The sequence below is a fragment of the Geospiza fortis genome, unplaced genomic scaffold (genome assembly GCF_000277835.1).
Source record: "Geospiza fortis unplaced genomic scaffold, GeoFor_1.0 scaffold130, whole genome shotgun sequence".
NCBI classification, from domain to species: Eukaryota; Metazoa; Chordata; class Aves; order Passeriformes; family Thraupidae; genus Geospiza; species Geospiza fortis.
Genome location: NW_005054300.1, coordinates 7,950,968 through 7,963,300, shown reverse-complemented (window position 1 = coordinate 7,963,300; position 12,333 = coordinate 7,950,968). Strand labels below are relative to the sequence as shown.

Here is a 12,333-nt window from a genome sequence, read left to right as displayed (position 1 = left end):
CACTTCCTCACTTTATCACCCAGCTGAGCTCAGGGCCGGGGTTGCACGTGTGCTGCCCTCCATCCCTCAGCATCACTCCTGCTAAAAGCAGCAGGGTGTCGGGCTGCCACCGCAGGCAGGGACAGCTGGACCAGATGTGAACTCTCTCCTGCCACTACACAGGCAATCTCTAGGAGAGGCAGGAGGGGTTACTAACCTTTCCTTCCTCACGAGTTTATTCATGGGTAATATCCTTCTTTGCCAACATTTTTTCTGACAGAAGGAACTAAAGTTAAAAAAGCCTGACCATAAATTGGTAAGGCCCAAGTGTCACTCCTCCTACTTCCTCCTGTGTCCTTTCACCACCATCACCCCCTGGATGAAAGTTCACAGCTCACTAGCAGTGTCTGTAAATGGCAGATCTTTTACTGCTATAGCTTTAGCCTCTGCTGAGCTCCCAAATGGGATGGTGTTGCTTGATGGGGTCATCTGTTTACTTAAAACAGGACTGGGATCAAAAGTTCATTTTCATGGACCATTAAAGGGCAACGATAACTGCGCCAGCCACTGCTGAGTTGAGCTGGATGTGACTGCAAGGGGAATAACACCATATGCCAGCCACCCTGCTCCTAATGGGATTTATTTCAAGTGCCTTCCCTGCACCTATTGGGGAATATGGAAACAGCCATCTTCCATACCAGTCTACGAGACTTATCTGTAGGCAATATCTGACACATTATCTTCCCCTCAGAGGTCACTAGTGATTCATTACAGCATATTTACAGACATTCCAACAGCCACTTGGATTTGTTTCAATGAATCAGTAACAGTCAATTTCTGACCTGCAGAATCTTACTTATCTTTCAGTTTTTTGGTCACAGAAAAACTCTGAGAGACTTACTGCTGATGTTAAGCATTAAAGTCTGCACTTGTGATCCAGGGAGGGGGTGAGGGAGAAAGAGAAACAACATGAAAAAAGGTGAACATTTAGGTAACTTTCAAGTCTCTCCACAGAACTGAAAAGCTGAGCCAATATTCATATTGCCTCTAACAGGCAGGCCCATGAAAAGTAGAAGTAGTATGACAATGAATGATTTTTGGTGTAAAAGCCTAAGTTATTTAATCTTTTAAATTGACAGTGGTTTTGCCTAATAAACATAAAAGCTCCAGTCCAATCATGACTTAAGCCTAATTTCTACAGGAACACAAAGGAAGACTTCCTTAACCAAATAAGGACACCCAGGCCATGCAGCTGACCTACATATCTGCTGAGAGCCAAGCGTCTGTCTGTAAAAAAAAATATTTTCTCCAGGGAAATTGTGGGTTATTTTTTTTTTCTAATGGCATGTTTAAATGCTCAGTAATGACTTGGGCCACCGAATGCCACCCTGCCTCCACAAAACCGGCCAATGGCCAGGTGCTCCAGCAGAGCGGGAGGGAGCTTTGTGTGCAGCTCCATCATCCCCGGTCCTTCCCATCCACGGAGGGACGGCCAGCTCTCCAAGTCAAAGCCTCAGGCCTTTGATAACAGCCATATCATAAGGCCTTTCCTCAACTCCAGGGTGTTTCCCCCTCTGTAGTAGGGTGTATTTTGGCTACTCCGTCAAATTCATTAGAAAATGCCAAGGAATGGTACCAGACCAGCCAGACAAAAATTTGGAAACTGAGGAGGGAGAAGTGGGAAACCCTGGTGGCCTGGGCAGTACCAGCACTGCTTAAGGGACTTCTGCTACGTTCTGTAGATCGCACAAGTGTCTGGTGGCACCCATTAACTGCTTTCAGCATAACAATGGCCCTTTCTCATCCCTGCCCATCCTCCCTGTCCCAGTTAAATGAGCCATTTCCCAGACAAATAAAGACTGGAGAGTCTGCCTTCACTAGGGGTAGGAGACTGAGGAAGGCAATTCAGACGGGAATGGAGGGAGACAGGGCCACCGTGAGCGCTGCTAGGGCCACGAGGAGAAAGGGAAAGCTGGTACAGGGGAGAGAGGCGCAGGGAGCCCGAGGGGAGGAGAACTGCACTGACCCTCTGTACAGGGTCTGCACCGGGGGGGGGCGGGGGGAAGCTTCAGATAGAAGGGATCAGAGACGTGCAGGAGATGAAAGGAAGATGGGAAAGGAGGAGGCTGGCAGGGAGGTGACCCTGGTGCCTGCACCAGCTCAGCCTGCAGGAGCTGCAATGTGCACGAGTGTTGAGTAGAGCCAGCAGCAAAGGGCTGCGTTTCCGTGCTCCCCGCTTGTTGTTTCCTTAGCACACTTCTGTCCCTCCATCTGAGCAGGATGAGCAGGCACGAAGGCACCTACTCTGACCTTGTCACAAGCTGGTGCCTGGCTGCACTCCTGCCCTTTTCTGCTGTGGCTGCAAGGACAGTGTGTCTGATCAAGAATCTGCTGCTAAAATTCTTGTCCTTCCTCCAGCCTTCAGGAAAAGCGAGCAAACAAGAAGGACAACAGAAGTAGAAGCGAGGTACGACACACACTGTGCTTTAAAGGTGACAGGTTAAGTGCATCTGTCTTTCTTTGCCTAGTATAGGTAATATGACATTTAAAATAATTTTTCATATTTCTGCCTGACTATATATAGCTAGATGTGTAACTATATGCACTTGCCCACATATAGTGTGAGTAAATATTTCTATGTCTAACCGGACTGCAGGTTTCATGCTGTCAGATAAAGCAACCAGTTTTAAGGAATTCAGGAATACAAGATGGGTTTATCATATCTCAATTGTATTTTTGCCACTTGTGCTAAGAACAACTGTTGCAAAACCACAGGCAGCCATGCTAATAGAGCAGAGCCCAGAAGTTGGGCTTAGAGAGCATATACTGAACTTAGAAGTTCAGTATATGAAGAAAAAAATAGCAAGACAAATAATTTGTTAAATGACATTAAGCCAAATCTTGCTCTACAGCAATGTTAAGTATAAGAAGCCATTACAAAATAATTTAAAAAACAAAAAACAAAATAAAACAAAAAAAAACCCCAAAACACCAACTTCAAACTCACAACCCAGAGAGAACACAGAGCCTTGCAGAAAATTTGGGAAACCTATTTGGGAGCATTTTATGGTAGACCTCCTCAAGCGTAATTCTCTGCTGATTAGGATGAAAGATGAAGCTGATCAGCAGTGCAGTCAGGTCACTATTGACAAGTGCTGCCTTAGCCTTCCCTGAATATCTCCTTCCCAGCCCAGCCACTCTTTAACTCCCTGTTACACAGGTACTGATGCTTCTGTACACACTTCCCAGCCTTTCTGCAGGCTGCAGGAGCAAGGAACTCAGCTGAGGGCACACTCAGAGGAAGAACACTCTCAGGAGGGTTTGTGGCAGTTTCCCCCTTCTTCCAAGTGCACTCTCTTCAAAATACCCCTTGTTAACATTGCTGTGACACTGGTGCTGAATTTTGATGAAACAAACCAGGTGGAGCCCATGGCATTTATTTGTTTAGAAGCAAATACAAAATTTTGGTAACTATTTTGGAGTTATAAAGAAGAGCGATAGGTCAGCTGCTTCTCTCAATCCAGAATGGGCTCTTATATTTTTATCAGTCAATTAAAGGAAATACTTGCCTTGAATCCACAAATGTATTTTTCCTTTTAGATATTCCAGATACTTTTGGTCTTACATTAAAGTTAATGTTGGCTCTTTATATAATTCATACAAGTAGCCACGGGCACTAAAAAAAAAAGTTAATTTCTTAACTGTAGCTTTCCTCTCTTTATGGTTGCAATTTCAATTAACTGTTCTAAATAACTGACAACATGGAATATAAAACATTCCTGCAACAATGTAGGTCTAGCAGCAATTACGTTGATTTACTCTGGACCATGTTAAGTTCAGGGAGTAGGATAAAGAGACAAGAGTTTAAAACTTCTTTCACACTGATGTAATAAATTCAGTACATTGCTTTAAAGTTAGGGCAAAATAGCTGGTAACTGAAAGTCAAAAAAAACCCTTGTTTTGTTTTCCACTGTGATAGAAAACAATAGATTATGGGAAAGTTCTTCAGAAGGTGATCAGAGGAAAAGTTCACCAGCATCTATCATGGACTGTGTCTCTGTGGCCTGCTGGGATAGGAGGGAGGGACATAAAGGTGTCAGCAGTTGAACTGATACGGTAAATCACAGTAGGGCTAGTAAAGCGCGATGGCAGCCTCGTGTAAATGCCTTCAGACTTCTATTTCTTCTCCGAGGTTGTACTCGGGACACGTCCCCTCTTTGTGACCTTATCTCTGGGGCAGTGGGTTGTGCACTGGTCTCTTCTCTTTAGTTTACGAGGGCTAATCCATTTGCAGGTTAATAAAAGGTGAAAAGGACAATCACCAAGGAGCCACCAAAACAAACAAGTACCTTTGACTGCTTAAGGATTCTTGGTTTTCCACATCAGCATGCTCAGCCTGTCGCCTTTCTCTCCTCCTGAATACTTTGATAAGAAGTACATCTGCAAACTGTTGATTAAAAAAAATATTACCAGTATGCAAAGGAGGAGAAAAATAAGACAATTCCATAAAAAGTGGATGGTTCTACTCTGCAGGCAAGTAACCGATCCCTGTAAAATATCCTCTGCTGTGCATGTCCTTATGGTTGAAATTCGCGATTTTTTCCTAGAAATACCGTCTGACAATTAGTGAATTTCAGAGACCATCATGCTCTTAGTCCCAGTTAAGAGGAAAAGTTCCCTCAGAAACGTCACAAATCTGAGACATTTCATGTCATAAAATGAGCAAAAAAATCACGACATGCCATCACTTCAAGCAAAACTAATTATTTTTCTCTTTACTGCTAAAATTGTAATGCACGTGCTAGCTCGCTGCAGTGCTGCAGGCAGCATCATTAACATCAATAATATATATTTAATATAATGACACCGAGAGCCAGAGACAGTGGGACAAGGAGGATGACACCAGGGTGAAAATCACCTGTGTGTCAGGCAGCCAGGGCAGCAGGGCGGCGCTGGAGCGCTGCGGCTCTTGGTCTGACCCCCTTTGTCCCCACCCTACCTCCTTCCATTCTTGTCAAAGTTAAGGACAATTCGCAAAAGAAGAGGCTGTTGCCAGGACAATTCACAGAAGAGGAGGCTATTACCAGGTCAGGGAGCAGTTTCCGATTACTCTGCAGTTCCTGGGCTTCCAAGGGGAGCTTTGGAGAGAAGCAGCGTGCTTGATGAGAAAGTGCGCGATGTAGAATTTAGAGGGGAAAAAACCCCAACTCTATTCACATAGGCAGACACTACTCTTGCTAGCAGGCAATATGCAGTCCCTTCCTTGCTTTCCCGCAGGATACAAGCAGTTAGTTCTATCAAGAGGGTTCAGATATAAAATAAGGGCTATTAGATAAAGCACACCACAGCCTCTTGCTTCTTTACATCAAGTAAGTCAGCAAACCGACGAAATCAACACCTACTATAATTCCATGGAGGATTCAGGTTCAGTCTTGAAAACATGTTTGTTCTGGTGATATTTTATAAAAGTAGTATATTTTTGAGATACAGATATACCAAATTGGTATTGACCCCATAGAGCTCAAGCAGAAAAAAATCCCAAACCTAAGTTGTTGCTTTTACCCTCAAAATATCAATTCCTGGAGGAAGTTATTTCACTTAAAGCAGCATTAACAAAGATGACTTAACAAGTCTTGGTAGGTGTGTGCCTATGTGCATCTCCTCCTTAAACTGTACCTAGAGCACTGCTCAGGACTCACATCTCAGTAGTGACACCAATATTTTCAGCTTCCCACCACCCCAGAAAGTTATGGGCCTGTCTCCTAGAGTGCAAATGGTACTGACTGCATTTTGGTTACTTTTGTCTCTAGAGAGATCCTGTGAGGGGCCCTCAGCTCTGGAATTTATTCCCCCTTTTGCTCGAAAACAGCCTCCAACAATCTTTGACCTTCTGCATAAGCTGTAAGGCCCAAATCCAAGGATTTGCTTTGGGAGAAGCGCAAGAAAGGTTGGCATTTGTGGGTGTGGTAGGAAAATGTGTTGTCTATGCCTGATTTAGTCCTGAGTTTATCATTTTCTCATGTTGTGACAGTTATCCTGCACAGCAGCATAGTCTGAACCCATGAATTCTAAGGCTTTCCTAAATGGTCATAAATTGGGAAAAACAAAAGCATTGAAATCTAGCAACATATGAATGATTGTGTATTTGTGAACAAAATGACCTGGCAAACAAGTACATCATAAGTCACTTTTGCTAAAATGATCCTTCCAGCCTTGCAAATCACACAAGCCCTGCATGTCTCCGGGGCACTAACAGCATACAAGGGAAACTGCAATGTTGGGACTGCTGATAAAGGGATAAATAACTTCTAATTAACTGAGAGTACTGAATATCTTGCCCTGCCTATGTTGCAACTGAGAGGCAAGCTGTAAACACCTATTAAAACAGCACTGTTATGTCCTACTAGGAAAGTTCTGTCTGTCACCTTTGAAATATTTAAATCTCAGATTCTTTAAAAGCTGTTTCCGCTGCTTTTACTCTTTGGATGTAAACAGATTTGTTAAATATTTTATTTCTAACCCACCCACGAAGCTACATTCATTTACATAACTTAATGAAGGCTGCATTATTCATTGAACTTCTCATATAACATTTTTTGTAAGACATTATTAAACAAGTGAAGCAAGCCAGTCTAGTAATGAGTCTTCTCTAAACTTGCTGCCAGTTACATTTCCTTTCTCCTAATCTATCACTCTAATGGTTGCAACTAATAAACTTTTTGAATTTTTTGCTGCTAATCTGTATATGTTTTGCATTGCATGCTGGATGTATAACTTGACAGAGAAATTACAATACAAACCACCTGGCAAACAAAACTATCTCAATTAAATGCTATCCAAACCCACCCCACTCTTTTTTTTTTTTTATAATAGAGGACAAATACATGTAACATAGTACCTTTAAGCCATAAATAAATTCACTAATTTGGGTCTGGAACATACCAGCAGTATATCTCAAACTCAGGATTTGTGTCTGCATTTTAAAATTTCTAAATCTTTGCAAAAGTCAGTAAATTAAAGTTTGCTTTATGCAAATGTCCTGCATAGCCTTGTAAAAGATCCAGGAGTCCTGCATACAATCCTGTTAGACTGTTCTAGGAAAGATGATATGCAATAATTTTCAGGTAAAGAAATTCAGCAATAAGTTCCTTACACATGGGCTATTTAATCTATTTAATTGGTGTTTAAGACTATATCAAAAGTAATATTGGATTTTCAGGTAGTCTAGGCAGTGCAGCTCCCTTTGAGATAGATAGCAAATTTTCAGAATTTATACTCATAAAATCAATTCCAATGATAAAAAAAAAATAGAACAAGGGTTCTAATTTTATGCACATTAATTTCTAAAAGACAGGCATTTTATTTTATCATCATCCACCCTGAAAACCTCTGCAGATGCATAGAATTAACAAAAACCAGCAGTGTTCTGTTCTCAAACATTGCTAGATGCAGATTTGTAAAAACATTTTTAAAAACTTCCTACAGCATGTAGGAAAATGCAACTTGAAGTCAAAGATAAAGTATTTTACATATTATTAAGTATTTTTCTTGGTACCTCTTCAAAGGTTAATTTTAAATCACTGAACAGAATAAAATAAGAAAACAAACGATAGATTGAAATGGAAGAGAAAGAAGGAAAACCTTTTAGTCAGTCTCTCATCTTGCAAGGTCCAGGAAGAGACTCCTGTAAGGAAATTAAAATAAAATAAAATAAAATAAAATTCAAACTTTAAATATACAAGACTTCAAACTGTATTGTCCCTTAAATAGGTGCTTCTATGAACCATAACAAAGGAAGATCTTTCCAAGCTCAACTGCTGAAAGCAACATGCAAGTAACATGTCTTTGTTTCACAAGGACAAAATAAATACACCTGATCAAGTTATTTTTAATAATTTCCGATAAGTCTTCAGCATTTTTTTTCTTAGTCATATAACCACTAGCAAAATTCACTTTTACCTGTTTTGACCTTATCTGGAAATACTCTTACCTTTTAATCAAATATTGATTTATCAAGTAGCATTCCTCAATGCCAATTTACATCAGTGTAATTCATAAATGTCCTTTTGATTAAAGAGTAGATACAAATGTGTGTTGTTAAGAACAACACATTCAGAACTTAACAGATAGTTTAGAAATTCTAAGCTTTAAGATGCTGCTGGCTGGCAGGAGCTGTTACTCACTTGATTTTGGGAGAAGTGTGGGTTCTATTAACTCACCTTACCCTCGGGGAAGAACCAGCATGCTACATATAAATCATGGCTTTTTACTCCAGGACCAAAGCACAGCACCTTCTAAAGTGTGTGTGATTTTTCTAAGAGAGACCTGGTCAAATATTTTTCTTTTAAATAACAGGCTAACCAAGAGGAGGAATATGAAATACCCTTCCTCCTGTCTCGGTGCAGCTCCCCAGCACAAACTATGCTCGTGTGGGGAGCTGGAATGAGGACCTGGTCTGCCCAAAAAGCAATTCGTTTTTTGATAGGTAATTTTTCAACAAAATCAGCTCCTGGACCTGGCATACCAAGAGGGGTGGGGGCTCGGGGTGCAGCACCTAAACAGCAACCACAGCCTCAGCATGTGCCCACCCCAGCCTCTGCTGAGCAGGCAAAGCTGCACTCACAGCAGAGCTCACCTGAAACTGGTCTGCAGCCAGCATCCAAGCTGTCAAAATACAGCTGCATACAGGAGATTAGCAGGGGCTGTAAAACCTGCTCAAGAAGTTGGGCAAATATTTTAGCAATTAACCCACACTGAGCTCCGTTTTACTGTAGCTGCACTGCTACCATTTCTGAGGATAGCTTGTTTAAAGCTAGCTCCAGGATGCCTAAATTGCACAGCAGTGACAGACCGCTTCGCTACAGAGATAAATTATTACAGGGGCAGTACCTAACATAGGTTATGTTGTCATGATTTACAGCAGCTGAGGATATGCCCCCAGATGTCCAGACAAAATCAAATTAAGTATATGATTTTTTTTCTTCTTCAAACATAAAAGCCATGAAAACTTGACTCAAAACCAAAAATTAAAGACTTGCATGTATGACCTTAGACTTACACTGTGAAAGTGTTTGTATTCTCCAGACAGCACTTGGGTCCCCATTCTTTATAAAAATAAAATGTAAACTAAAATAATATGAAGACCATGCAAAAAAGTTCCCACATATAAAAGATTTTAATTAAAACCAAACAAAACATTTAAAGAATATCGACATCTATTTGGATCTGGAGAACATTTTGATGTTACAGAAGAAAATGTTAGTAAAGAACACCAAGACAAGAGTCCTGCTGTTCTCCAGACTCCAGATCACCTCCAAATCAGCATCAAGGTTTGCAATTTTCCACTTATATATTGGTAATAAAGGGGTCTTAAACTGAGGTTATTTGTCAAGTCCCCGAGAAACATAATGGTACAAGAAGCTTGCACAGGAAAAAATATTTAGGATTTTAAACATTGTCAAGAAGACTCAGGGCAATTTAAAAAGAATGCTTTTTGGGGCTACAAAAAGTTGAGTAGAAAAAATTATTGATAGTTATACTTATATGTAGGCTGTATCTAAAGCCATGTTAGAAGCTCCTGTGTTTAAAATGCTATCTGGAAACATCAAATGCATTATAGAAACACCCCTTAAAAAAAATACCTCATAGACGCTATTTTGGGCAACTTAGCTTTGTCCTTAATTTTGATCTTGGGAGAACATAATAAAAAAGTGACTGTTTTCCAGAAGTAAACAAAAAATTTAATTATTCTATATGGTGCTACAAGTGCTCATGACACTGAATTACATTGGTTTACTTTGTAGATGTTTATAGAGCCACCCTATGTTGTTTGACTTTTGAGGGAAGACTAATAGGTGTAGTAAAGTGGGGTGGCTACAAAACCCCTTATGGTTAAGCCAAAATAGGGGTCATGCCTAGGGCATTTTATCTGCCCTGCTTACACACCCCTGGGGAATTGCATCTCAACAGTTGATTCTCTGTTAATCAATTCACATTAGTGCCTGCCTTTTAGTTTTCACTTTGCTGAATTCCAGGAAAGTTCTTAAACCAAATGCATGCTCTATCTCTCACCTAGTCAGAGCTGTTGCATTTCAAGGAGAAATAAGCAGATTTTATTTGCTCTACCAGCTGATAAGAGACACCTTTGTAAGTAAAGATTCATAGCCAGCAAGCTCAACACAGAGCAAGATTCAGTGGTGTGTTTACACAGGTCAGCACTAATATGGGAGGAGAGGACATTTGTGGATTTTTTTCCTCAACTAGCTCCAGAAAAAAACTTATCTGACATTATTCTGCCTTCCTTTTCTTTCTTAATTTACTGTGGCTCAACATGATGTGCTTGATAAGGAGACCTGTAGCACTTGCCATCACTCTATGCAGTTTTCAGTGAGCATGTGGTTTTGTACTGTTCTTGCATTTACAGCTAAAATTTATAACAATTAACTACTCACAATAAGCAACTACATGTGAAGGAGGGAAGAGTTATGAACACAAAAATAGCAAATACCTTGTTCACAGAAGCAGATCTGGCTTTACATCCAAACCCAGAAGCCACATCCATTAAGTTACTCTCTAGCATACACACAGATCTTCATACAGAGGATCATCAAAAATAAACTTTATTATCAAACTTAAAATTCACACATTAAACATACAATCTAGACACAAATAATACTGAAAACATTCTCAAACAATAACCATTTCAGGTAATTTGGATGAGTAGCTAGTTACCATTGTTTTGAATGCTTTTCGGATATTTCTTATACATACACCATCCTGAAATGTCTTCAAATGCTTAGCTGGCCAGCTCTCAATGATAGTTTTAAATAGGGGAAAATTTATTTCTATAGAAATAACATTATCTAATCATGAATCAGAGACCCATAATTGTAGTGCTTGGGGGAAAAAATATCATAGCCTCTTGAAATACTTAGAAGACATAAATAACTATTGTACATTTACAAGTTTTAAATATTTAAAGGCCTTTGTTACTATAAAAAGTTACTATGTACATATTAAATGCTATATAGGAATCCATTTGGAGTGTTGAGCTCTCAGATTTGGCCGCTGAAACCGATGAATTTGGTAGGCAGATTGTCCACAGGGTACACTATGGGGCCCGTTTTCATTGTAGGAGGTCCATTCAGCAGCTGCCAGTCACAGCTCCGAGCCAACTCCACTGTAAATATTTTTAGAAGGACTTTTGCAAACTCTTTGCCCACGCAGCTCCTCAAGCCCCCACCAAAAGGAATGAAACTGAACCTAGAGGAATCCTCTGGAGATGGAGACATGAAGCGATCTGGGTTAAATTCTTCCTTGTTGGTAAAGAGGTCTGCCACATCATGTGTATCACAGATACTGTAAATAACATTCCAACCTTTAGGGATTTGGTAACCCTATAAAAAAAGAACAGAAAGGAGATGTGGAGCACCTTGCTGTGTTAAATAAGGTGAAGTGACAGAACAGGACACATCAGTGCACCCCACCTCCCCTCATGGCTTCCTGCAGGTCACTCTAAGGCAGACAGGCTACATGAACACAAAACACTTGGCAGCTGCTCTGAGGAGTTGTGCCCAAACCTTGCTTACATTTAGCTCAAGGGTCTTGAGTGCAATCCGAAATCCTCCGGGAACAGGGGGGCTCAGCCTGAGGGTCTCTTTGATGACACAGCCTGTGTACTTCAGCTGCTCCAAAACCTCCATGTCCAGCTGCTTCTCTTGGTTGGAACTGCACAGTAACCCCTAGAAAGGAGAATGCTGCCATGACATCCATGAACCACGCAGCCAGGGCTCCTGGCACTGCAAAGCAGCTGCCCCTCAGCTACAAGCAGTATTTTCCTGCCACCCCTAAAAGTTGGGCACCACCCGGGCCAAAGGGAGCCCTGACTGGGATACCTGTCCTGGAGGTAACTCCATCCCACTGCCCCCTCCTGTGAAATGCCTCTGGGGAAGACACAAACCTTGACCTGCAGCTCTTTCCTCACTTTCTGCAGGACTTCATGGTGGAGCCCTAGGAAGGCGATCAGCGACGTGGCAGCACTAGCAGTGGTTTCATGGCCCCCGAACAGCAGCTCTGTGGCAGATTCCTTCAGTTCCTTACACAAAGGATAGAAGAGGCATAAACCAGGCCTTGAACACAATGCCAGGCCACTCAACCACTGCAATGCTGTACACCATTGCCAAACTGGAACAGACACCCAGGGGTCTGGATGGAGGTGGTTGGTGGTGCTCATTCTCCCCGGGAACATATCTCCCCATCCAACAGCCTGACTGTGACTGCAGCCTCTGCACCCTAGTGCTCAACAGTAACTGGTTTATTTCATGGGGAGAACATCTGCTCTTCCCTTTTGTCCCC

At 41.4% G+C, this 12,333-nt stretch overlaps 1 protein-coding gene across 1 annotated transcript in view; it reads right to left on the bottom strand.

Annotated features, from left to right (window-relative positions):
- Positions 1 to 10,580: 10,580 nt before the first annotated feature.
- Positions 10,581 to 12,333, bottom strand: part of LOC102045174 (cytochrome P450 26A1) — a 3,066-nt gene continuing 1,313 nt past the window's right edge. Inside the window, 3 exon segments of the mRNA XM_014310169.2 lie at positions 10,581 to 11,375; positions 11,568 to 11,720; positions 11,939 to 12,077. Of these exon segments, the coding sequence (XP_014165644.1) occupies positions 11,034 to 11,375; positions 11,568 to 11,720; positions 11,939 to 12,077 (634 nt within the window). The 3' untranslated portion in view covers positions 10,581 to 11,033.